At 46.2% G+C, this 27,617-nt stretch overlaps 1 protein-coding gene and 1 long non-coding RNA gene across 3 annotated transcripts in view; both read right to left on the bottom strand.

The window, feature by feature from the left end:
- The window catches only part of LOC114817853, a 56,369-nt gene extending 42,524 nt beyond the window's left edge, over positions 1 to 13,845 (bottom strand). For both annotated transcript variants that reach the window (XR_003765717.1, XR_003765718.1), the window contains exon 1: positions 13,684 to 13,845. This is a non-coding gene — a long non-coding RNA (uncharacterized LOC114817853). The remainder of the gene's footprint in view (positions 1 to 13,683) is intronic.
- Positions 13,846 to 26,922: 13,077 nt separating this feature from the next.
- The window catches only part of LOC114817725 (killer cell lectin-like receptor subfamily B member 1B allele B), a 122,879-nt gene continuing 122,184 nt past the window's right edge, over positions 26,923 to 27,617 (bottom strand). Inside the window, exon 6 of the mRNA XM_039914587.1 lies at positions 26,923 to 27,228. Coding sequence (XP_039770521.1) covers positions 27,096 to 27,228 — 133 coding nt within the window. The 3' untranslated portion in view covers positions 26,923 to 27,095. The remainder of the gene's footprint in view (positions 27,229 to 27,617) is intronic.

The following is a 27,617-nucleotide window of genomic DNA, read 5'->3' as shown; positions in this document are numbered from 1 at the left end:
AAGTGCTGAGGGTAGATACAAGTTAATCAGGTTCAGCACAGACCCTCTGGGACTCACAGTCTAAGTAGAAGGGAGAACAGATACTGAATCCCTATTTTTTTAGATGAGGAAACTGAGATGTGGAGAAGTTAAGTGGTTTGGCCAAGGTCACATATGTGGCAGAGTCAGGATTAGAAACCAGGTCCTCCTCCCAGACCCATGTTCTTTCCACTAGGCCATGGTGCTTCTCAAGTGAAGGAGGTGAAGAAGGATTCATTCCACCAAAAATTCCCCCCAACCTCACACTGTAGATGACATTAGGGGACTCCAGTGCAGAAAGGACTGCAGGCATTGCTTGGAACTGTCCATCACACTTAGTCCCATGTACAGAATAGAAATATGAATAGAAAATCTATTAGCAAGATCACATTTGAGGCTGAGGATTGATGGTCAGAGCAGGTTTTTTTCTCTGAGTGTCTGAATATGGGTCTATATAGAAGCAGCACAAAGAGCCTACATGTTTGCCCTGGGATGTTCTTTCCCCTTCCCCTCTCCCCTGAGTTTCTGCCTTCACCTCCTTCACACCTGCTTCTGCTCCATTTCCCAGAGGGAGGACAAGGTCTAGGGGTCAGCCACGAGATAGATGAGATCAAGGTACAGTACGTAGATTGGTGTTCATTCAATAGTATTTATTGAGCACTTCCTATGTGCAGAGCACTGTACTAAGCACTTGGAATGTACAAATCGGTAACAGATAGAGACAGTCCCTGCCCTTTGATTAGGCTTACAGTCTAATCAGGGGAGACGGACAGACAAGAACAATAGCAATAAATAGAATCAAGGGGATGAACATCTCATTAAAACAATAGCAAATAAATAGAATCAAGGCGCTGTACATTTCATTAACAAAATAAATAGGGTAATGAAAATATATACAGTTCAGCAGACGAGTACAGTACTGAGGGGATGGGAAGGGAGCGGGGAGGAGCAGAGGGAAATGGGGGGAAAAGAGGGTTAAGCTGTGGAGAGGTGAAGGGGGCCAGTAGAGGGAGTAGAGGGAAAAGGGGAGCTCAGTCTGGGAAGGCCTCTTGGAGGAGGTGAGCTGTAAGTAGGGTTGTTAAGAGGGGAAGAAAATTAGTTTGGCGGAGGTGAGGAGGGAGGGCATTCCAGGACCGCGAGAGGACATGGCCCAGAGGTCGACGCGGGATAGGCGAGAATGGGGGATGGTGAGGAGGTGGGCGGCAGAGGAGCGGAGCATGTGGGGTGGGCAGTGGAAAGAGAGAAGAGAGGAGAGGTAGGAGGGGGAAAGGTGATGGAGAGCCTTGAAGCCTAGAGTGAGAAGTTTTTGTTTTGTGCGGAGGTTGATAGGCAACCACTGGAGGTTTTTAAGAAGGGGAGTGACATGCCCAGAGCACTTCTGCAGGAAGATGAGCCGGGCAGCAGAGTGAAGAATAGACTGGAGCGGGGAGAGAGAGGAGGAAGGGAGATCAGAGAGCAGGCTGACACAGTAATCTAGCTGGGATATTATGAGAGCCTGTAACAGTAAGATACCCATTTGGATGGAGAGGAAAGGGTGGATCTTGGCTATATTATGAAGGTGAGATCGGCAGGTTTTGGTGACAGATCAGATGTGTGGAGTGAACGAGAGAGCCTAGTCAAAGATGACACCGAGGTTGTGGGCCTGAGAGACAGGAAGGATGGTCGTACTGTCCATGGTGATAAGGAAGTCAGGGAGAGGACAGGGCTTGGGAGGGAAGATGAAGAGCTCAGTTTTGGTCATGTTGAGTTTTAGGTGGCGGGCAGACATCCAGGTAGAGACGTCTTGGCGGCAGAAGGAGATACGAGCCTGAAGGGAGGTGGAGAGGACAGGGGCAGAGATGTAGATCTGTGTGTCATCTGTATAGAGATGATAGTTGAAGCCGTGAGAGTGAATGAGTGCACCGAGGGAGTGAGTGTATATGGAGAACAGAAGAGGGACAAGAACTGACCCTTGGGGAACCCCAACAGTTAGAGAATGGGAGGAGGAGGAGAAGCCTGTGAAGGAGACTGAGAATGACCAGCCAGAGAGATAAGAGGAGAACCAGGAGAGGATGGAGTCCGTGAAGCCAACGTGAGATAAGGTGTGGAAGAGAAGGGGATGGTCGACAGTGTCAAAGGCAGCTGAGAGGTCAAGGAGGATTAGAATAGAGTAGGAGCCATTGGATTTGGCAAGAAGGAGGTCATGGGTGACCTTAGAGAGAGCAGTCTCAGTAGAGTGGAGGGGATGGAAGCCAGATTGGAGGGGGTCCAGGAGAGAATGGGAGTTAAGGAATTGTAAGCAGCAAGTGTAGATGACTCGTTCTAGGATCTTGGAAAAGAAGGGTAGTAGGGAGATAGGCTGGTAACTGGAAGGGGAAGTGGGGTCGAGAGAGGGGTATTTTTAGGATGGGGGAGACATGGGCATGTTTGAAGGCAGAGGGGAAGAAGCCATTGGAGAGTGAGCGATTAAAGATAGAAGTTAAGGAGGGGAGGAGGGCAGGGGCAATGTTTTTTAGAAGGTGAGTGGGAATTGGGCCCGAGGCACAGGTGGAGGGGGTGGCACTTGCGAGGAGGAAGGAGATCTCCTCTGAGGATACTGCAGGGAAGGAATGGGAAAGTAGGGGAGAGGGGTTGGGGGGGAGGCAGGAGGGTGGGGGTGACTTTGGGGAGTTCAGACCTGATTTTGTTAATTTTCGTGATGAACTAGGTGGCCAGATCACTGGGGGTGAGGGATGGGGGAGGAGGAACGGGGGGCTAAGGAGAGAGTTAAAGGTCCGGAATAATTGGCGGGGTTGATGGGCATGGGTGTCGATGAGGGAGGAGAAGAAGTTTCGCCTGGTGGAGGAGAGTGCAGAGTTAAGGCAGGAACAGTTAATTTCAAATGGATACTGTCGGCCTGGTACTTGGACCTTTACCAGCAGCGCTTGGCAACCCAAGCATAGGAGCGTAGGAGGCGGACAGAGGCAGTGACCCAGGGCTGTGGATTAGTGGAGCGAGAGCGGCGGAGGGAAAGAAGGGCGAGAGAGTTGAGATGAGTAGAGAGGGTGGAGCTGAGAGCGGTGATCTGATCATCGAGAGTGGGAAGAGAGGATAGGGAGGCAAGGTGGGGAGAGATGCTTTTGGAAAGATGGATGGGATCAAGAGAGCGGAGGTCTCTGTGGGGGAGTAGCAAAGATTTGCAGGGGGAGAGAGTGTGAGAGATGAGGCAGGTGAGAAGGTTTTCTTCCAAGAGAGGGATTTCAGAATTGGTGAGGGAGGAGGAAGTGCAGCGGTAGGAGATGACGAGATCGAGGGTATGACTGAGTCAGTGAGTGGACGAGGTATGGTGGAGCAAGAGGCCGGCAGAGTCGAGGAGCGATAACAGGCGGGCGGCAGAGGAGTCACCGGGTACATCCATGTGGATGTTGAAGTCTCCGAGGATCAGAGTGGGGAGAGGGAAGGAGAGAAGGAAGGTGAGAAAGGGGTCTAGGTGGTTGAAGAAGTCGGAGGTGGGACCAGGAGGGCGGTAGATGACCACAACAAGTATCTGGAGGGGGTGGTAGAGGGGAATGATGTGGGCTTCAAAGGAGGGGAAGGAGAGGGAAGGGGGAGGAGGGATGGTGCAGAAGCAGCAACGGGGTAAGAGGAGGAAGCCGACGCCTCCTCCCCTTCCGGTGAGTCTGGGGGAGTGGGAGAAGGAGAGGCCTCCACTGGAGACAGCAGCGGCGAAGACCATGTCATCAGGAGTGAGCCAGGTTTCTGTAAGTGCCAGGAAGAGGAGAGAGCAGGAAAGGAAAAGGTCATGGATGAAAGGTAGCTTACCTGTAATGGAGCGGGGGTTCCAAAGGCCACACTTGAAAGTGGCTGTGCAAGGGTGCAAGGGGGGGAAAATGGGAGCAGGGGGAGGGGAGGGTTTGTATGGGAACGAGATGGCGGCCCCTGGACGGGGAGAGGGGGAAGAAGGGTGGCGGGTGGGACAGGAGGACTGGGATAGGGCACGGGTGGGGGAGAGGGAAGGGGGGAGGGTGTAAGGAGGGGTTTGGTCAGGGGGAGAGTAGGGGGAGGGGGAAGACGGGTGGCGCTGGTAAAGTGGGGTTCTAGGGCGGGGGAGGGCAGGGGGGAGGAGGCAGAGGAGAGCGGGAAAGAGCTAGGCGAGAGAGAAAGAGAGAGATGTTAGAGGGCTGAAGTGTGTAGGCTGGGTTGTAGTAGGAAATCAGAGAGGTACGGTAAGAGGGAGCAAGCTTTTTGAGTGCTTTAAAGCTAATGATAAAGAGTTTCTGTTTGATTCGCAGGGGAGTGGGAAAGAATGGGAGATTCTTGAGGACTGGGGAGACGTGGACTGAACATTTTTTTAGAAAACTGATCTGGGCAGCAGAGTAAAGACTGGATGGAGAGAAAAGGGCAGATGTTAGCAATATTATGAAAGTTGATCCAACAGGATTTGGTGATTTGAATATGTGGATTGAACGAGAAAGCTGAGTCGAGAATAGCACTACTATTATTATTAACGTATTATTATTACTACTAGAATTGGTAAACACATTCCTGGCCTTGAGTTAACAGCTAAGGTAGGGCAGAGCTGGGATTCACTAGGCAGGGAACCCTAATCTTGGTCATCTTGGAAAGAAAAAATCTGAAGTTTTAAGCACTTTATCAGGAATCAGTGCTCTCCTAAGTGTCAATGGGAACTAACTATCTTGCTGTCATTTAGGACTTACGGTGACCTACAGTGACGGTAAACCTTACGGTCACAGAGAGAAAGTTTAAAGAGGATGGGGTATGGCAGAGTGGGGCTGCCTGGGTAGTATGGGAGAGAGAAAATCTGGGAATTCATGGAGACAAGATGCTTGTCGTCCATGGTAGTGAGATGAGTGAGGCAATTAGGAATTTGAAGAAGTCAGTTAAATTTCATCACCACCTTTTGAACACTGAGGAGTTGAAGAGTCCTCAGTAGAGAAGCAGCACAGCTTAATGGATAGAGCATGGGCCTTGGAGTCAGAAGATCATGGTTTCTAATCCCAGCTCCACCACTTGTCTGCTGTGTAATCTTAGGCAAGTCACTTAATTTCTCTGTGCCTCAGTTCCCTCATCTGTAAAATGGGGAGTAGGACTGTGAGTCTTATTGGGGACAGAGACTGTGTCCAACCAGATTATGTTATATCTACACAGGGCTTAGAACAATGCCTGGCACATAGTAAGTGCTTAACAAATACTATAATAATAATTATTATTACCTATTTCTAACATTCATTTATCCTTCCCTCAGCACTGAGATTGAAATTCCAGGTATCAGTTATATGGGCGTTGATTACCTATTGACATTTGCCTGTCTCAGCTCTTTTCTGCTGACATCTTTGATGCTATAGATGGACAACTTTAAATTTGTCCTGTGACAGCAGGGTCTGCTGCTGAGAGGGCAATCAATCAATCACTCAATCAATGATATTTATTGAGAGCTTACTTTGTGCAGAGCACCGTCCTAAGCAATTGAGAAAGTGTAATACAATACAGATGGAAGACACAATTCCTGCCCTCGAGGAACTTACAGTCAGGTGGGGAAGACAAGCATTAAAATAAGTTACAGCTACGGGAAGTGTCAGAGTCCAAGGAGATGTACATAAATGCTGTGGGAGTGGGGTGGGTTGAGTATCGAAGTGATTAAGGGCAGACAGAGATATCCTGTTCCCCTTCATCGTTGACCTGTTCCTCTCCCGCTCTCTCCTCCTCATCATCATCACTGAAATCAGGCTCATCCCGCTGACACGGTCTCTTCTGCTGCTCTCTCCAGTGGAATCCTCTTCTTCTCCCACTCCCCCAGACTCACTGGGAAAGGAGGAGGTGTTGGCTTCCTTCTGCACCTCAATGCCACTTTTGCACTATCCCTCCTCCCCTTTCCCTTTCCGTCCCCTCCTTTGAAGCCCATATTATCCACCTCTACCACCTCCTCCAGATTCTTGTTAGCCAACATCTACCATCCCCCTGGTCTCACCTCCAACGTTTTTAACCATTTTGACCCGTTTCTCACCTTCTTTTTCTCTTTTTCCATGCCCACTCTGATCCTCAGAAACTTCAACATCCACTTGGCTGGATCCAGTGACTCCTCTGCCTTGCGCCTACTATCACTCCTTGACTCTGTCAGCCTCCTGCTTCACCCCACCTCACCCACTCACTAACTTGTTCCCACCCTCGATCTCATCAACTCTTACCACTGCATTAACTCTACCCTCACCAACTCTGAAATCCCTCTCTCTGACCATAACCTTCTCACCTGCCTCCTTTCTCACACTCCCCCATCCCATAAATCTGTATTACTCCCCCAAAGAGATCTCTGCTCAACCCCATCCATCTCTCTCAGTGCATCACATCCCATCTTGCCTCCCTATCCACTCTACCCACTCTTGATGACCAAACTGCTCTCAACTCCACCCTCTCTTCTCAACTCAACTTACTCACTCCCCTATCTCTTTGTCACTCTCACACCACTAACCCACAGGCCTGGATCACTGCCACTATCTGCCTCCTTCACTCGTGCTCGAGCTGCTAAACACTGCTGGCGGAAGTCTAAACACCAGGCCAACCTTGTTCACTTTAAATTTATCTTTTCCGGCCTTAACTCTGCCCTCTCCTCTGCCAGGCAAAACTATTTTTCTTCCTTTATTGACGCCCATGCCTATAACCCCTGTCAGCTGTTCCAGACATTTAACACTCTCCTCAGGCCCCCTGTTCCTACCCCTCCCCCATCCCTCACCCCTAACGATCTGGCCACCTACTTCATTACGAAATTTAGCACCAAAGGTCTGAGCTCCCCAAAGTTACCCCTCCCCCTTCTCCGTCCCCTCCCCTACCCTCCCCCCCCCCGCTGTCGACCTACTTCTCTACTTTCCCATCCTTCCCAACAGTATCTTCAGTATACTCCTCGCAAGTGCCACCCCTTCCACCTGTGCTTCGGACCCCGTTCCGGCTCATCTTATAAAAACTATCACCTCTTCCCTCTTCCCCTCCTTAACTTCTATCTTTAACCATGCACTCTCCAACTGCTTCTTCCCCTCTGCCTTCTTCCCCTCTGCCTTCAAACAGGCTCACGGTTCCCCCATTCTAAAAAACCCCTTCCTTGACCCCACAGCCCCATCCAATTATCGCCCCATCTCCCTCCTACCCTTCCTTTCCAAACTCTTAGAGCTAGTCATCTATACTCTCTGCCTTGAATTCCTCAACTCCATCTCTCTCCTGGACCCCCGCCAATCTGGTTCCCACACTCTCCACTCCACTGAAACTGCCCTCTCAAAGGTCACCAATGACCTCCTTCTTACCAAATCCAATGGCTCCTACTCAATCCTAATCCTCCTCGACCTCTCAGCTGCCTTTGACACTGTCGACCATCCCCTTCTCCTCAACACATTATCCAACCTTGGCTTCAGTGACTTTGTCCTCTCTTTGTTCTCCTCTTAACTCTCTCGCCGTTCATTCTCAGTATCCTTCACAGGCTCCTCCTCCCCCTTCCCTCCCCTAACTGTAGGGGTTCCTTAAGGGTCAATTCTTGGTCCCCTTCTGTTCTCCATCTATACTCACTACCCTGGTGAACTCATTCGTTTCCATGGCTTCAGCTATCATCTCTACGCAGATGACACAGAAATCTACATCTCCTCCCCTGTTCTCTCTCCCTCCCTCCAGGTTTTTATCTTCTCCTGCCTCCAGGACATCTCCCCCTGGATATCCACCCGCCACCTAAAACTCAACATGTCTAAGACTGAGCTCTTAATCTTCCCTTCCAAACTCTGTCCTCTCCCTGACTTTTCTGTCACTGTGGATGGCACTACCTTCCTTCCCGTCTCACAAGCCCGCAACCTTGGTTCATTCAATAGTATTTATTGAGCACTTACTGTTTGCAGAGCACTGCACGAAGCACTTGGAATACACAATTCCAAGACAACCTTGTATATGTATATATGTATATTGCATATTGAATATATATTGTATATATACATTGTATATTGGTGTATATACAATATACCAAGACAACCCTGGTGTCATCCTTGACTTAGCTCTCTCATTCACCCAACACATCAAATCTGTCATCAAAACTTGCCGGTCTCACCTTCACAACATCACCAAGATCTGCCCTTTCCTCTCCATCCAAACCACTATCTTGTTGGTGCAATTTCTCATCATATCCCACCTGGATTACTACATCAGCATCCTTTCTATTCTCCCAAACTCCTCTCCCCGCTTCAATCTATACTTCACTCTGCTGCCCAGATTATCTTTCTACAGAAACACTCTGGGCATATCACCCGCCTCCTCAAAAATCTCCAGTGGTTGTATGTCCATCTTCGTATGAAGCAAAAAGTCCTCACTATTAGCTTCAAAGCTCTTTATCACTTTGCCCCCTCCTACCTCACCTCCCTTCTCTCCTCTGCCCAGCCCACGCATTCTGCTCCTCTGCCACTAATCTCCTCAATGTGCCTCATTCTCGCCTGTCCCACCATCGACCCTGGCCCACATCCTACCTATGACCTGGAATGCCCTCCCTTCTCACATCTGCCAAACTAGCTCTCTTCCCCCCTTCAAAGCCCTACCGAGTGCTCACCTTCTCCAGGAAACCTTCCCAGACTGTGCCCCCTTTTACCTCTGCATCTCCTCCCCTCCCCATTACCCCTATTTCCCTCCCTTTGCTCTCTCTCCTACCTTCCCTGCCCCACAGAACTTGTGTATATTTGTACATATTTATCATTCTATCGATTTTATTAATGATGTGTATATATCTGTAATTCTATTTATTTTGATGCTACTGAAGTCTATCTACTTGTTTGGTTTTGTTGTCTATCTCCCCCTTCCAAACTGTGAGCCCATTGTTGGGTAGGGATTATCTCTATCTGTTGCCGAATTGTACTTTCCAAGTGCTTAGTATAGTGCTTTGCACACAGTAAGTGCTCAATAAATAATATTGAATGAATGAATGAATGAATGAATGAATGAATGAATGTTCCACCACCACAGGCCACACCTGACTTCCCAGTGAAGACCCCACTGATTGGTACAGCAGACGGGAGTGCTTCCCTCAGTGTCAGTGATTAGAGTGCATGAGGGCACAGTGGGGACTGCTGAGGAATGGATAGACAGAGATATGCTGCTCCAGAACCACAGGTGACACCTGGTCCTCCAGTGAAGACCCCAAAGATAGAGTGGATGTGAGTGACTCAGCCACAGTGGAGAAACCAATCGGGTGACATCCTGCTAGAGGGGCTGCACACAGATATGCTAATCCACGACCACACTCTGCACCCATTTCCTAACCAACCGTCTCACAATGTGTGCCATTGACCACAGGGAGAATGAGTAAGAGAGAGTGAAGGCTCTACATAAACCAAGCGCTTAGTACAGTGCTCTGTACATAGTAAACACTTAATAAATACGATTGAATGAAATACAATTGAATGAAAAAAATCAAGATAAAAACCTCCTGGTTGTGAGATCCAACATTCTCTCCCTCAGAAAGTCCTAAGGGAGCAGGCAGTCCAGGATATCTGTTGCTTGGTTACTGAAGAGGCAGTATCCCCAGCCAGCAGCATCCCGGATGTCTGTATATGGGTGTACTGCTCACCCCAGATGGGGACAAGAATGAGAGTTGTGTCCCAAAAAATTGCCTGCCTCATCCAAACTAAATTCACTAGGAGACAGTGCCTAGTGCCTGGAACACTTGTAATGCAAAAGTCAGTAACAGAAAAAAGATTTATACTAGGAAAATAGTATCACATGAGGATGAAATATAATAATGAAAGTAGTTATTTACCTAGTGGAGGAAAAACTTTAACATTGTGTGATCTGGCCAGAGATGGAGGCAATAGTGTGAACACTAAGCAAGATTAGCCTAACTGATGAAGGGCAGCTCCCTGAGTTAGGCACTGAAAACATCTTCTTTTGGAGATTGCTTTTTAGAATGGTGGTTATCAGAGATTGGAATTATAACCCAAAGGTCACCAATATCAGTCCTTTTAAATCTACCCAAAGAGAAAAATGACCACCATCCTAAGTGCATATGTCTCCATAATGACTGACTGCAATAAAGCAAAATTATATTTATACAAAGTTTGAGACAAACATCACAGGAGTAACAAAATTGAATGATGGATAATTTTATCACTGGAGTTTGAACCAATGCCCACCCTTGGAAGAAAGCCACTGGGCCACAAGGGTTGACCTAGTGGAAAGAACTTGGGCTTGGATGTATGAGGACCTGGGTTCTAATCCTGGATCTGACACTTGTCTGCTGTTTGACCTTGGGCAAGTCACTTCACTTCTCTGTTTCTCAGTTACCTCATCTGTAAAATGGAGAATAAGATTGTTAACTCCTTATGAGACAGGGATTGTTTCCAACTTGATTAGCTTGTGCCCTGGCAGTGCCTGGCACATAGTAAGCGCTTTACAAATAACTATATAACAGACACATTCCTTTCCCACAATGAGTTTACAGTCTAAAAGGGGAGACAGACAATAATATGAATAATTAAAATTATAGACATGTATATAGGTCTAATGAGGCTGTGGAGGGATGAATAAAGGGAGCAAGTAAAGGTGCTGCAGAAAGGAGTAGGAGAAGAGAAAAGGAGTGCTTAGTCAAGGAAGGCCTCTTGGAGGACATGTGCCTTTAATAAGGCTAAGAAAGTGGAAAGAGTAACTGTCTGTCGGATATGAAGTGGGAGGGTGTTCTGGGCCAGAGGCAGGATGTGGGAAAGAGGTTGACAGTGAGTGAGGTAGGAGGGGGCAAGGTGATTGAATGTTTAAAGCTGATGGTAAGGATTTTCTGTTTGATGTGGAGGTGAATGGGTAACCTTGGGAGTTTCTTGAGGAGTGGGGAAACATGGCCTGAATTGTTTTTGTAGAAAAATAATCCAGGCAGTAGATTGGAATATGACCTGTATAGGGGAGAAACCAGAGGCAGGGAGGTCAGCAAGGAAGGTGATATAGTAATCAAGGTGGGATAGGATGAGTACTTGTATTACCATGGTAGCAGTTTGGATGGAGAGGAAAGAGTGGATTTTAGTGATGTTTTCAAAGTTGAACTGGCAGGATTTGGTGATGGATTGAAAATGTCGGTTGAATGAGAGAGAGGGGTCAAGAATAACACCAAGACTGTGGGTTTGTGAGATACGAAGAATGTTGGTGCCATCTACAGTGATGGGAAGTCAGGGGCAAGGGAAGGGTTTGGGTGTGAAGATAAGGAGTTTTGTTTTAGACATGGCTGTATGTGATGGCCAGACATCAAAGTAGAGGTATCTTAAAAGGGAGGAGGAAATGCAAGACAGTAGAGAGGGAGAGAGATAAGGGCTAGGGATGTAGATTTGGGAATCAGCCAACATAGAGGTAGTAGTTGAAGCCACGGAAGCGATTGTGTTCTCCAAGGGAGTAGATGGAGATGGAGAATAGAAGATGACCCAGAACTGAACCTGAGGGACACCCAGAGTTAGAGGGTATCCTGAGTGAATGTATTCAGCACCATCTTCCTCCTACCAAACATAATGAAAGCATCCTGGGTGCAGCCCTGATACCAAAAGAGACATCTAACTAACTCCACTTAATGAAGCAAAAGAAACCCCAAAATGTACAGATTATAGCAACCATGTTGTTACCCTTCCCCTCCTCAGGCATATGCCCTGGGTCAGAGAGGTGAGCCCCACCTGACCTCTAAAACAAAGCCCCATGCATAGAGCCTTTTCTGCCTCAGGGCATCCCCAGGTGGCTTCTAACATGTAACCTGGCCCAAAGGCAAAAGATTCTTCCTCATTGTTCCTTCCCCTCCATGCATTGAAACCACGCTCTGGGTTGAGCTCCGCTGAGGTGAGAGAAGAGAGAATCAAGTTGCTTTGTTGCCTCTGCAGTCCAAGGTGGCCCCACAATGCAGAAAGGGGGGCTCTCCCCTCTGCCCCCAGCCATATGGCTCTAAGATGGTGGATCGGGCCACAAGGCACAGATCAACGGACCACTGGAGGAGATATTCAGAGGGATGAACAGAGACTATTGAAGAACAAGTGATGCCAACTTCATGCTCAACCACCACTGAGAGGCCCCAGAACCTAACAGACAATTCAGGGACTATTGAGGATTCGCTCCTGTAGGAACATCTTCGGGAAAGGCTAAGGGGAGCTGCCTATGTTAGCCAGGTGTGGGCTTATGCAAAGGAAAGGAAGTATTAAAACCCTGCTTATGTAAACAGCCCACGCTCAAAATATAGACCTTTTGTTCCGTGGGCTGTTTGGTCTGCAGTTCACTCTGTGCCTGGAGCGGCGGTTATGTGCTGAGCCCTCCCGGGATTAAAGGTGCCTGACTTGGAGCAAGCTGTGTTGTTTGTCTTCTCTACACTACATCTTGCTGGGAGTGGTAGCATATGTGAGTAGCAGAATCCTGGTTGTACCACTTTTCCATTGTGAAGCACTGTGTTTAACTGGAAAGATCCCAAGACAGTGTCAGGAGAACTGTGTTCTAATCACAGTTCTTCTACTTGCCTGTTGTATAATTTTGGGTAAATCACTTAATTTCTTTGGGCCTCATATCCCTCACCTGTTCTCCCTCCTCCTTACACTGTGAGATCTCTGTGGGAGAAGGGTTTTGTCTGATCAGATTGTATTGTATCTACCCTAATGCTTAGTGAAGAACTGTGCACGTAGTGAACACTTGTCAAAAATTGTTCTTCTAATTCTCTGATATACTCCAAGCTCAGCCTGGAGGTGAAGACAGGGGGAGGGAAGGCAAGGCACATCCATTTTAGGATTACAGGACCGTTCCCTCCCTGCCACACACACCAAGCTCTACAATCCCCACCATTCAGACCTACCTGGCTACCCTCCACTCACTAACCTAGCCACATTTGAACCTGGCCCAGGCATGAGGCAGCGTTGAAAAGTGCTCACTTCCTGCCCCTGGTGTCCTCTGCTCCCCAGACCATTCAGCACCAATACATTGGTAAAGCAATGCTCCTGTCCTAATTCCTAGGGTGCCACCTTGCCCAGCCAGCAAGAGAGAGGGAGGAGACCTCCGTGAGTGTAGAGATCCTTCTGGACTCCCCCAACCCCTTACCCTGGCCTCTGCACACAGTAAGTGCCACATCCTACATTGATTGGTTGAAAAAGAATATGAAGCAGGCAGCTGGGGGACAAAGGAGGTGTTGGAGGGGACATGGAGGAGGGGAGGGGCTCAGAGAGCAGGACATGACACAATCAGACTGTTCTTGGCAGTGATCCAGGACCAATAGAGCAGCCCCGCATAGTAAAAGTTTTGTTGCCCAGTGGTCCCCGCTTCCACCCTCTCCCTACCCACTCCTGAAGCTCTCTCCCTGTTCCTCTTGTTAGTCACCTGGCAAGTCCACGGCCCCTTGCCCCAGAGTACTGGCCATTTGCAGGCCAAGGTGGCCCAGCTGGAGTCAGCCCAGGTGGCCTGCATTGCCCATAGCCATGTGGCCCTGGATGTGGGAGCCCCATGAGCTGGAGGGATCCTTCCTGCCCGCTGCCCCCAAGACAGGTGGCCAACAGCTCTATTTTGACCCCATGAGCTGGTCATCAGTCCAGGTCCTGCTACTCTCAGGGTTATCACTAGCCAGGGAACTTGTCCTTTATCACCCACAGGCACCAAACATGTGACCTTTTAGCTTTTAAATTCAAATATTTAAATAACTAAAATGTTCATTGATTCATTATGCATAGTCCAAGAACTTACTTAGAACTGCAGAGCATCGGAGGTGGAGGCCGGGCTCAGTCCTCGGGGTCAACTGTGGTCTGACAGGGCTGCATTGTTGCTGATCCTACAACCTCCAGGAGCAGAACTCAGTAGCAGCAGCAGCAACAGCAGTTACAAGGGTAGCAGCAGCAACCAGTTCTGCTTTAACACCCCTGACCTGTGAAATGTTGTTTTTCCACCTCCCTCTCAGCACAGACAATGAGTGTGGGCTACTTCCTGGGTGTGAACGTCATCTCAGGGACCAGCAGATAACCTGCAGCAGCAGGAGGGAGGGCTGAATCTTAAAGTCAGTGAAATGAGAATGAAAGAAGATGGGCTTTCCTGCCCATCAGGTCAGCAAATGGGACTCCATCAGGTTACAGAGGGTACGGAAAGCCATGGATTCGGAAATTCTGGAGGTAACTGTGATGCCTTCCCAACATTTCAAGACTCTGTGGAGCACAGACTTCCTGAGGGGGGAGGAGTGTGACAGAAACCACATTTGAGTGTCAACCTCAAACTTTAACCGTCTTCACTGTTTGAATTGCAGCTGCCTTGGCTGCCAGTATGCTCCCCAATTATGGGCTCAGGACAAATCCAGATGACAGCAGGAACACTGATCACTCTGTCACTTTTAATAGTTAAAAGGAGTAAAACTGAACAATAGCACAATAGCCAGCAAAAAGTGTACTGTTGCTTAGTGGAAAGAGCACAGGCTTGGGAGTCAGAGATCATGAGTTCTAATCCCGGATCTGCCACTTGTCTGCTGTGTGAAGTTTGGCAATTCACTTAACTTCTCTGTGCCTCAGTTACCTCATCTTGCAAAATGGGGATTAAGAGTGTGATCCCCATGTGGGACAGGGACTGTGTCCAAGATGATTACCTTGTATCTATCCCAGTGCTTAGAACAGTGGTTGGTACATAGTAAGTGCCTAACAAATACCAAAACAACAATAATAATAATAATAAGCCTCACTCTTGGGACTTCAGAACCAAAAGTATGTGCAGAGGAATTGATTATTGCGCTAGTGGCTTGTGCAGAGACATTTGCAGAAGTTATATCCAAAAGAATACAAATTCCAGTAATACACAGGAACAACTATACATTAAGCAATTCAACCCAGAACCTCCCTAGAGCTTGGACCTTGGCCTCATCTAACCTGGACCAGATCCACAGTTCCAGGTCTCCCTTTCATGCCAAGCTGGACATCCAAAGAGAGATTCATGGCTAATATGGGGTTCTAGACTAAGTGTGGATGTGTGTGTGTGTGTGTGTGTGTGTGTGTGTGTGTGAGATGCTTCCCAGGATGCAGTGATCTCTGAAGCAAAATGGAGTCTGTCCAAGATAGTCAAACTCCATTTAGTTTGATTATCTAAATTGAGCCTTCACCTGACAAATTTTGGGTATCCTCATCAAAACTGTCTCTTAAATGACTACTATATGTACACCAATCAACAGTATTCATTGAGCACTTACTGTGCTCAAAGTACTTAGTACTTTAAGTACTTGGAGTCTACAGTTGGTAGACACATTCCTTGCTTTCAGTCTTACAGGAGCTTACAGTCTAAACACTATGCTAGTTGCTTAGGAGATTTACCAAACAAACTTTGTCCCTTTCAAGAATGAAGTCAATGAGGAAGTTCTTAATCTTCCAAAAGTAAAATTAAGGCTTGAAGCAGGATGTTACCCTATGCTTTGGTAGTCCAAATTTGGAGCATGGTCATTTCTGACCTGTCCTAACAAAGTCAATGTAACCAGAAATGTGATTCAGGGCTAAAGGTGGGGGAAACAAAAAAAAGCGGGAGAAGGAAGACAAGGAGAGAAAGGAGAAGGGGAGTAGAGGAGGAAACTGAGGTAGGGGGAGAGGATGTGGGAAGGAGTGAAGTGGAAATCCCCACTGTTGAGATCTGGGTAGTGTAAGGTCCTTTCTCTTGGAGCATGGCAGCAGGGGCTTCTTTTGGCACTGCTACTACTGTCAGAAGTATCCCAACTTTTTTAGAAATGGTCTGGCTACAGCTGGAGCATCCACGCATTGGCCATGAAGCAGCCAGTCCAAACACTGAAGAAAAAGCTAAACAGTAGCTACCAGAACACTTGAATGCCCTTCCCCTGATGTCAGTCCTAACTAAAGCAAGATTGTTTGGTCAAATTTTGGAAAACTGCCCTTTTAGCTAGATTCCGCTGACCCAGAACTGGTTAATGCGATCACCCCAATCCCAATCTCTACCTTTCTGAAAGCCATTTCCATTCACTATCGAGAAAAAATAAGGCTATGCCAAAACCTGAGAAGGCAAAATTACCACCCTTCAAGGACAAGGGGAAACCTTTTCTTGAAACCTTTGTTTCTCCCATATAGTAGAGATTTCCCCCAAATCTTAAAAGTACACTCCTTTACATTAGTGTCTGTCTCCGTCTCTAAACTGCAAGTTCGTTATGGGAATGGAATGTGTCTGTTTATCTTATATTGTACTTTTTCAAGAGTACAGTGCTCTGCACACAGTAAGTGCTCACTGACTGCGACATGGCTTTATATGAGCAGTTTACAGCAGGGTCAAGGTCTTCCAAATATTTCCAAATTATTTGGATAAACATACATTATTTACACTTAAAGAGGACTAAGCTTACAGTGTATAAAACAAATGGTTTTATAAAAAGTCCAACTAGTCAATGCTAAAAAAACCCTCTTTGAAATAAGTAGTAATTTCCTCCACTGCTCTGAGCATCAGTGTGATTTAACAGACCCTTTATCACCTCCTTACCTGAAGAAGAGGGCAGGAAAAAAATCATTCTCTTTACATTGGTTTTGTGTACTTTGAGTCACTTTAGAAGAGGGCTGATATTTTGCCAAAACCCCATCTCAACTTTTCAGTCCCCTACCCAAACTAAAATTCTCTGGCAAAACATTAAGCTTGGTTTTGTCTGCAGGACCCAATGGCTCTTTATTTGTTTTCGTTTGCCTTAATAATAACCCTGAAACCCTAAGGGGAAAAAAAAATCTACAGGAAGCATGCCCACACCCACAGATATGTTTCTTATGTTCAAATAATCTAAAAAGACAAAAGTTCAATGAATATTAAGAAATGAACTGAAGTTCCTTATCCCTCTGTGATCTGCAATTGCTCCATTGCCAGAGGATGAGATGGGAACCTCAAGGATAGTGAGTGAGGTCAGGAAGGGGAAGGGGTACATTTGGAGTCTTAAATTAACCATTGCACAAATTTCCAGATTGAAAAATAGGGATTAGGGTCCAAATGGAACAAGATATCCACAGGCTGTGAGTGCTGGCCTGCCTTCTCTATAACTGTGAGACCTGGACTCTTCATGGTTGTAATAACAATAACTGTGGTATTGATTAAGTACTTACTGTGTGTCGGGCACTGTAATAAGTGCCAGGGTAGATACAAACTAATCAAGTTGGATACAGACCCTGTCCCATGTGAGGCTCATAGTCCTAATCCCCATTTTACAGATGAGGTAACTGAGACACAGAAAAGTGAACTGACTTGTCCAAGATCACAGAGCAGACAAGTGGCAGAGCCCAGACTAGACCCAGATCCTTCTGACTCCCAGGCCAGTACTCTATCCAAGTAGATATGTCCTGACAACACCTCACATTTTGACAGAAATCAAAGACTGCTGAGACATAAAGAGATCAAGGCTGGACATGTAGATCTAGGAATCGTCCATATAGGAAGCCTTGGGAATAAATGAGTTCCTCAAGGGAGTGAGGGTAAATGGAGAATAGAGTGGGACCCAGAATTAAGGTTTAAGGGATTCCCACTATTAGAGGGTGGAGGCAGAGGTGGAGGCTGCAAAAGAGGTAAGAAGGAAAAGCCAGAGAGATTGGAGGAGAACCAGGAGAGGACAGTGTCAATGAAGCCAAGATTAGATAATGTTTCAAGGAGAAGAGGGTGGTCTACAGTGTTAAAGGTAGCTGAGAGGTCAAAGAGGATTAGGAGCAATAGAGGTCATCAGACATGGTAAGAAGAAGGTTATTGGTGACCTTAGAGAGAGCAGTTTCCATAGAATGAAGTGGGGAAAAACCAAATTGGAGCAGGTCAAGGAGATAATTGGAGAGAAAGTTGAAGAGGTTGGGAAGACAACTTGTTCATGGAATTTAGAGAGGAATGGTAGGAGGGAGTTAGGACAATAGCTGGGTGACCTGTTGGATCTAGGGAGGGTTTTTGTAAGGTCCGGGATACATAAGCATATTTGAAAGCAGTGAGGAAGAAGCCATCGTAGAGTGAACAGCTATAAATGGCAGACAGGGAGGGAAGAAGGGAGGAGACAAATGTTTTGATAAGGTGTGAAGAGATGGAGTCAGATGAGAAGGTGGAAGGGGTATATTTTTAAAGAAGGCAAGAGATCCCCTTGATATACTGCTGGGAAAGGTGGGAGAATTGAAGAGTGTGCAAGAGATGGTGGGCTCTAGAGAGGAACGGGTGATAGATTTGGGAGATCATGCCTGATGGTTTCAATTTTATCAATAAAGTATGTGTCCTTGTCATTAGAGATAGAAATGAAGGAAATGGAGGGATGGGAGGTTTGCGGAGGGTTTCAAACATCTGCAACAACTGGAGCAGGCAATAGATATGGAAGTCACTATGAAAGGAGAAGTTTTGTGGCCTAATGGAAAGAACAGAGGCCTGGGAGTCAGAAAACCTGACTTCTAATGCTGGTTCTGCCATTTGTCTGCTGTGTAAACTTAGGCAAATCATTTAATTTCTCTGTGTGTCAGTTTTCTCATCTGTAAAATGGAGATTAAATCCTACTCCCTCCTAACTACATTGTGAGCCCCATGTGGGATAGGAACTGTGTCCAATCTGATTATTCAATAGTACTTATTGAGCGCTTACTATGTGCAGAGCACTGTACTAAGCGCTTGGAATGTACAAATTGGCATTATCTTGTTTCTACCCCAGTGCTTAGTATTGTGCTTGGCACATAGTAAGCATTTAACAAATGCCATAATTATTATTGTGGTCAGGAAGAGGAGAAGGCAGAAATAAAACAGGTGAGGATGAATTTTAGATGCCTGAGGTCAGCTGGGTGCCTGAACTTCCACCAGCAAGGCTCACTTTCTTAAAGCCAAGGGTGAAGAGTTCCTGCTTGGTGTGGAGAGGAATAAGCAACTGCTGCAGTTTTTTGAGGATGGGGAGATGGGTGCAGAATGAAGTTTTAGAAAAATGGCCTGGGCAGCAAAGTGAAGTATGGACTGGAGACTGGAGAGCCTGAGTCAGGAAATGTAGTAGTGAAGTTGGGATATGACAAGTGACTTGACCAGTAGGGTGGCTATTTGAATGGAGAAAAAGGGGTGCATTCTGAAAATGTTGCATAGGAAGAACTCGAGGGATTTAATGACAGATGGAATATAAGGATTAAAGGAGAGGGAGGTGTCAGTGGGACATCAAAATCCATTCCACAGTGAAGGTCTGCAAGAAAATGATGGAGTCCAACCTTTCCTGGGAAACCTGGACCAGGTTTCATCAGCATTATCTTTGAACTTTGCTCAACATCAGATTTCAAGACAAAATTACCCACAATGATACTCTGGAATGCAGCCAAATTTCCAGCATTGAAGCAGTGCTCACAGTGACACAATACTGCTGGAAATGGGAATGAGAAGAATGGATGACAGCAGGATACCAGAGCAGCTTCTAATTCCAGGGGGAATTGGTAGGGGGTGAATGTAAACCTACAGAGGGGGAAAAAAGCATTTGAAAGACTTGGCGAAATCCAGTTTCAGATAATGCTACAACTCAGTGGACTGTTGGAAGACCACATCAGGAGACTGACAAGTCTGGAGGGCAGAAGTCAGGAGAGGGGTTCTTCTTCTAGAGCAAAATGATTGGGACATATGGAGATACCATTGACAGCAGACATAGCCCAATTACCCTAGCACAAAAGAAATAGAGAAGAGTGAATCAATTCTACATTGGTTTTACCAGCTAAAATAACATGCATAGCTGAGACCCCACCAAGAGAAACATCATGACCTATTGATGGTGAGTTGCTTATACCTTTGTGAAAATGTGACTGAAAGACCCACTGTGGAATCTATACCTCCTCTAGAGGTTAATGCTGCTAAAGGTGAAGCCTACCAATGGGTATAAGTGTAACTTAAAAGCTCATCATGGGACTAATAGCCTCTAGCAAATCTGTGTCTAGGGGTCAGAGTACAGGGCTGGGAGTCAGGAGACAAGGGTTAAGAAAGCCTAATAGGTGGAACTACTAAAGAAACTAGTTGTGCATTCTGTGCTAGTTCTGGGTTGCCCTGACATACAGTGATAATGATAGTTGTGGCATTTATTAAGCTCTTACTAGTTCCAAACACAGTAGTAGGTGCTGGGGTAGATAGACAAAAAATAATCAAGTCAGACACAGTCCCTGTCCCACATGATGCTCACAGTCTAAAACTGAGGGAGAACAGGTATTTAATCCCCATTTTACAGACAAGGAAATTGAGAGAGAGAAAGGTCGAGTGACATGCCCAAGGTCACAATTTAAACCCCATTTTACAGATAAGGAAATTGAGGGACATAAAGGTTAAGTGACTTGACCAAGGTCACAAACAGTTCTGATGGGAAGATCATGGATGTTGGAGAATGACAAGGTGAACTGAGTCAGGTCATTCAGCATCCTGAGGGCCTCCCTGCTAGAAATCTCTGTTCTTGTTCTTCGCATTTGACCCACCTCAGTCAATCTTCTCTCCATGATCATAGTCGCCCCTTTGCTTTGAGAGTTAGTAATTTTATACCTGGAGTGTGTCAAGTAAATCTCCAAAAGGTACAAGTGAAAAAGATATAGGGATTTCCTGAGACAGGAAGCCAAGAATCTGATAGAGTAGTGCAGTTCTATTTTTATATGTATAATGAAGCATGAGTCAGAGTTACTATTAAAAGAACTACTTATCCCAATACAATAGAAAAAAAATCTCATTTTCCCCAAATTGCAACATTCTGGCAAAGAAGTAGCCAAGCATTGAAGCTGCATGGCTCAGTAGAAAGACCCCAGGCTTGGGAGTCAGAGGTCATGGGTTCTAATCCTGGCTCTGCCACTTGTCAGCTGTGTGACTTTGGACAAATCACTTAACTTCTCTGGGCCTCAGTTACTTTATCTGTAAAATGGGGATTAAGACTGTGAGCCCCAAGTGGGACAAGCTGATCACCTTGTATCTCTCCCACACAGTGCTTAGAACAGTGCTTCACACATAGTAAGCATTTAACAAATGTTATCATTATTATTATTGTTATTATCAAGTGCTGGAGTAAATACAAGATAATCAGATTGGACAACATCCCAGTCCCAAATGAGGCTCTCAGTTATCGAGCCCACAACCTTGGTGTTATCCTCACTTCATCTCCCTCATTCAATCTACATAGTTAATCTGTCACCAAATCCTGTTGGTTCAACCTACACAACGTCACGAAAATCCTCCCTTTTGTTCCCATCTAAACCCCAACCATGTTAATTCAAGCACTTATTCTATCATGCCTTGTCTACTGAATCAGCCTACTGCCTCTCCCCACTTCAGTCCATACTTCACTCTGTTTCTACAAAACCATGTTTCCCCACTCCTCAAGAACCTCCAGTGGTTCCCCTTCCTCCTCCACATCAAAGAGAAACTCCTTACCACATGCTGTAAAGCACTCAATCACCTAGAACCCTCCTACCTATCCTCCAAGATTTCCACTGCTCCTCAAATGTCAAACTATTCATCATAATAATAATAATGTTGGTATTTGTTAAGCGCTTACTATGTGCAGAGCACTGTTCTAAGCACTGGGGTAGACACAGGGGAATCAGGTTGTCCCACGTGGGGCTCACAGTCTTAATCCCCATTTTACAGATGAGGGAACTGAGGCACAGAGAAGTTAAATGACTTGCCCACAGTCACATAGCTGACAAGTGGCAGAGCTGGGATTCGAACTCATGAGCCCTGACTCCAAAGCCCGTGCTCTTTCCACTGCACCACGCTGCTTCTCATCATAACTCGACCTCATCTATTTTGCTGCCACTCATCCACATTCTGCCTTTGACATGGAACACCCTCCCTCTTCTTATCTGACAACCATTCTCCCTACTTTTAAAGCATTATTAAAAACGCGTCTCCTCCAAGAGACCTTCCTCAATTAAGTCCTCATTTCCTCTTCTCATACTCCCTTCTGTGTCACACTTGCACTTGGATTTGAACTCTTTATTATTATTATTATTAATAATAATGATGATGATGGTATTTGTTAAGTGCTTACTATGTACCAAGCACTCTTCTAAGTGCTGGGGTAGATAAGATAATCAGGTTGTCCCTCGTGGGACTCACAGTTTTCATCCCCATTTTATAGATGAGGTAACTGAGGCACAGAGAAGTTAGGTGACTTGCCCACAGTCACACAGCTGACAAGTGGCAGAGGTGGGATTAGAACCCATGACCTCTGACTTCTAAGCCCATGCTCTTTCCACTAAGTCATGCTGCTTCTCCCCCCTTTCCCAGGGGCAACTTATGTTGAGACGGCTTCTCCAGTCATTGCCTGCTGAAGTGGCCTCTCTCTGGCCAGGCTGAGATCTTGCCACACGGCGACCAGCTCCAGGAGCTTGCAGGGTCTTGGAGGGTCTTGGAGTCTGTAGTTGATGTAGTGTTGCACAGGTTACCTGGGAAAAGTATAGACAGCTCACCCCTCCCCTACACCCCCAGCCCCACAGCACTTATGTACATATTCGTCATTTATTCCTGAATAATAATGTTGGTATTTATTAAGCGCTTACTATGTGCAGAGCACTGTTCTAGGCACTGGGGTAGATCAGGGTAATCAGGTTGTCCCATGTGAGGCTCACAGTTAATCCCCATTTTACAGATGAGGTAACTGAGGCACAGAGAAGTTAAGTGACTTGCCCACAGTCACACGGCTGACAAGTGGCAGAGGCGGGAGTCAAACCCATGACCTCTGACTCCCAAGCCCAGGCTCTTTCCACTGAGCCATGATTATTAATGGCTGTCTCCCCGTCTAGACTGTTACTTGTGGGGTGGGAATGTGCCTACCAACTCTGTAATATTATAGTCTCTCAAGTGGGTACTCCAATGCTATGAACCAAGTAAGCACTCAATAAACATGAATAATTGATTGATTGATTGATTGATTGATTAAGAAGACTATTATAATCCAGTTGGATAGGCATGCAATTAAGGCATGAAGGGGTTTGCTTATCTTTTGACTTCTCCCAGGATTAGCTAATTAGCACCCACTGACTCAGAATGAAGCAGCGTGGCTTGGTGGAAAGAGCCTGGGCTTGGGAGTCAAGAGGTCATGGGTTTGAATCCAGGCTCTGCCACTTGTCAGCTGTGTGACTATGGGCAAGTCACTTAACTTCTCTATGCCTCAGTTACCTCATCTGTAAAATGGGGATTAACTGTGAGCCCCACGTGGGACAACCTGATTACCCTGTATCTACCCCCGCACTTAGAACAGTGCTCTGCACATAGTAAGCGCTTAGAAAATATCAACATTATTATTACCCTCTTGCCCCTTCCCCCCAACATGCACACACACACACACACACACACACACACACACAGAAAGACAATTATCACAATATAGTAATCACTGACCTGCTGCCCAATCCTGGATTAACAGGAAAGAGCCAATCAGAGAGAGAAGAGTAGCCTAGAGGAGTCAAGAAGGATATGGGTTTTAATCCCAGCTCTACCACTTGTTTGCTCTGTGACTTGAGGAAGTCATTGAACCTTTCTGTGCCTCAGTTACCTCATCTGTAAAATGGGGATCAAGACCGTGACCTCCATATAGGACATTAACTGTGTCCAACCTGATTAGCTGGTATCTACCCCAGTGCTTAGTACAGAGCCTGGTACATAGTAAGTACTTAGCAAATAACATTAAAAAAAAGCAGTCATTCATTCATTCATTCATTCAATAGTATTTATTGAGGGCTTACTATGGGCAGAGCACTGTATTAAGCGCTTGGAATGTACAATTCGGCAACAGAAAGAGACAATCCCTGCCCATTGACGGGCTTACAGCCTAATCAGGGGAGACAGACAGACAAAAGCAAGACAACTTAATAGCAATAAATAGAATTAATGGGATGTTCACCTCATTAACAAGATAAACAGGGTAATAAAAATATATACGAATGAGCACAGTGCTGAGGGGAGGGGAAGGGAGAGGGGCAGGTGCAGAGGGAAAGGGGGGAAAGGGGGTTTAGCTGAGAGGAGGTGAAGGCGGAGCCAGAGAGGCAGCAGAGGGAGCAGAGGGAAAAGGGGAAGCTCAGTCTGGGAAGGCCTCTTGGAGGAGGTGAGCTCTCAGTAGGGCTTTGAAGAGGGGAAGAGAGTTAGTTTGGCAGAGGTGAGGAGGGAGGGCATTCCAGGACAGCGGGAGGACGTGGGCCAGGGGTTGACAGCGGGATAGGTGAGAACGGGGGACGCTGAGGAGGTGAGCGGCAGAGGAGTTTAGCATGCGGGGTGGGCAGTAGAAAGAGAGAAAGGAAGAGATAGGAGGTGGCAAGGTGATGGAGAGCCTTGAAGCCTAGAGTGAGAAGTTTTTGTTGCGTGCAGAGGTTGATAGGCAACCCCTGGAGGTTTTCAAAGAAGGGAGTGAAAAGGCCAGAGCATTTCTGCAGGAAGATGATCCGGGCAGCGGAATGAAGAATAGACTGGAGCGGAGAGAGACAGGAGGGAGGGAGATCAGAGAGAACGCTGACACAATAATCCAGCCGGGATATTATGAGAGCCTGTACCAGTAAGATAGCCAAGGAAAGGGTGTGACCAAACAGACAGAAGGAATTGCAGTCATCTTCTTAAGGGAAGTCAGAGACCAAGCTAACAGTCAATCAATCAATAGAATTTATTGAGTGCTTACTATTTGTAGAGCATCTGAGAGAAAACAGTACAAGTGGGAGACAACATTCCTGCCCTCAAGTCTAATGTGGGAAAGAAGACATTAAAATAAAGTACAGGTAAGGGAAGCAGCTGCTTATTCATTCATTCAATAGTATTTTTTGAGCGCTTACTGTGTGCAGGGCATTGTACTATGTACTTGGAATGTACAATTCGGCAACAGATAGAGACAATCCCTTCCCAATGACAGGCCTACAGTCTAATCGGGGAAGACAGATGGACAAAAAGAAGACAACATAATTACGATAAATAGAATCAAGGGGATGTACACCTCATTAACAAAAAAATAGGGTAATAAAAATATATACAAATGAGCACAGTGCTAAGGGGAGGGGAAGGGAGAGGGGGAGGAGCAGAGGGAAAGGGGGTTTAGCTGAGAGGAGGTGAGGGGAGGTGAAGGGAGGAAAGGGAGTGCTCTGCACACAGTAAGCGCTCAATGAATACGATTGACTGTAAAAGGACATGTACCTAAGTGCTGTGGGGATGAGAATTCAGACCAGGATTTTTGTGGTTAGGAAGTGGGACTACTGCAAGGGAGAGGCAGTAGGGAGGGATAATAGGGTTGGAGGATCATAGCTTAGTACAGGAAGACTTCCTGGAGGAGATATGATTTTAGTAGGGTTTTAAAGATGGGGAGAGAGATGGTCTTTTGGCAATATATAAGGGGAGGGCGTTCTAGGCCAGATGGAGGAGATGAGCAAGGCGATGACAGCAGGATGTGAGGTGAGAGCATGGGATTGTGAGTAGATTGGTATTTGAGGACTAGAGTGTTTTCAGGCTAGGTTGTAGTGAGAGAAGAGTACTGTGGCAGCAGTGTGATTGGCATGACAATCATGTTGTGGGGTTTAGAGGCTGTCTGGGCTTCAGATTAATTATGCCAATTAATACTGAACCACATGGTGGTATCCACCCCTCGCCACTCATGTGGCATAATCTCTAATGCCCACTCCCTTCCCATTCCTCTCCACCAAATCAGCACTCCAGCCTCTGGAAAATTTATATTCTTGCTCCCTCCTCTGTTGAGATGAGCAAATCAACAATTGTAATAATTTCTGAACAAAGCTGAGAGACTGCAAATGGTAGCATCCTACATGAACAGTATGAAATTAAATAGTCCTTTTTTTTAATCTGTTCATTTTTCTGACTATCTGACCATCTACATTCATGCCTGACCTTAATTTGTCCAACTCTGGGGCATGAAGCTATCTGGGGAATACCCCTGAAAGAACACTGCCGCACCTTTATTCCACCACCCTACCTTCAATTCTCTCCTGCTGCCTGCTGAAAAATTTATAGTCACTCAGATCAATTAGTAAATCATTGGTATTTAATGAGCACTTACTGAATGCCGAGTACTGCACTAAATGGGAAAGTGTTGTAGGTGGGTGTGGTAGCGTGATTGTTACCTGGGCCATAGTGAGAGAGAATCAAGGAGCAAATGTCTTAACTATTTTAGGCCTCCGTTTTCTCATGATAACAAAACAAAGCAGTCACTAAATTTGATACTGAGATGAGAGAGAACGAGATACAGTGAGTTAGATTGGCATTTGAGAAGCGAAGAGTGCAAGCTGAAGAGTGTTAGGAAATCAGAGAGGTAAGGTGGGAAGGGTCAAGGTGATTGAGTCCTTTAAAGTCAAAGGTAAGGAGTTTCTGTTTGTTGTGGAGGTGGATGGGCCACTAACGGAGTTCTGAAGAAATGAGGAGACATGGATTGAACACTTTTTTAGAAAAATGATCTGGGCAGCAGAGTGAAGTATGGACTGGAGTGGGGAGAGTCAGGAAACAGGATGGTCAGGAAGGAGTAATCAAGGTAGGATATGATAGGTGCTTGGATTAACATGGTAGCAGTTTGGATGGAGAGGAAAGGATGGATTTTAGTGATGTTGTGGTCACATGTCAGGTGAGGACAATCAATTAATAATATTCATGGTACACATCACTCAATGAGTCGAGGAAGTTATTGAGCACTTACTGTGTGCAGAGAACTGTACTCTGGGAGAGAACAATAGAGTTAGTAGACACTATCCCTGCCCCCTAGGAACTTACAGTCTACTGTGGGCAAAGCATTGTAGTAAGAGCTTGAAAGAGTACAGTAGAGGAAGTAGATGTGATCACTGCCTTCTAGCCTCTCAGAATCTAACACACTTACTGTGCTCAGAACCCTCAGAACCCTAAGTAATTGGATTGTGAGCCCATTGTTGGGCAGTGATTGTCTCTATCTGTTGCCAAATTGTACATTCCAAGTGCTTAGTACAGTGCTCTGCACTCAGTAAGTGCTCAATAAATATGATTGGATGAATGAATGAATAAATGGAAGGGTAAAATAGGCTTTGAAGAAATAACTTTTACCCTTAAGAGTTTACAGTCTAGTCGGGGGGAGATGGACACAAAATAATTTACAAAGAAGAGGAAGAAGAGGAAGAAGAGAATGAAAGGGTCTCCCACCCTCCCCTTGAGAGAAATACCCTCTTCAAAAGATGCTGCTAACGTTTCCTCAGAATCTCAGAGCTCCAGCACAGTCACATTTCTTTTACAGATCCAGTGCTGGTGACGTAGACATCCTTCAGAAGCAAATGCATCCTTTGTCTTCAAACAGGCACAGTCGTTTCCATTAAGGTGTTTTTTCACGGTTATCCTGAAAGGGTGAGGGATAAGTAATTAAGTTCTCACTAGACTGGGTAAACTGGGGGTGGGGGGCAGGGTTTATCGTGCCTTGACTGGGGTGGGACCAGACCTCCCTTGTGGGACCAGACCTCCCTTGGATCCTCTATGTGGGAGAAAGAGAGAGATGGGACCTGGAAGATCCCAGGGGCCTCTCAGTCAAACCTGGAAAGGGAAATGAACTTCGACTATAGCATAGCTGACTTTACTTCAGCCAAAGTTACACAGTCATTCCATTCTTTCATGACATCTCCACCTAGCGATGAAAAAAACATTCACAGTCAGCATTTCCCTACTCCTCAAGAACCTCCGGTGGTTGTCCATTCATCTTTGCATTAAACAGAAACGTCTTACCATTCATTC

Source organism: Ornithorhynchus anatinus, chromosome 17, assembly GCF_004115215.2.
Source record: "Ornithorhynchus anatinus isolate Pmale09 chromosome 17, mOrnAna1.pri.v4, whole genome shotgun sequence".
Taxonomy (NCBI): Eukaryota; Metazoa; Chordata; class Mammalia; order Monotremata; family Ornithorhynchidae; genus Ornithorhynchus; species Ornithorhynchus anatinus.
This window is presented reverse-complemented; position numbering and strand designations above follow the sequence as displayed.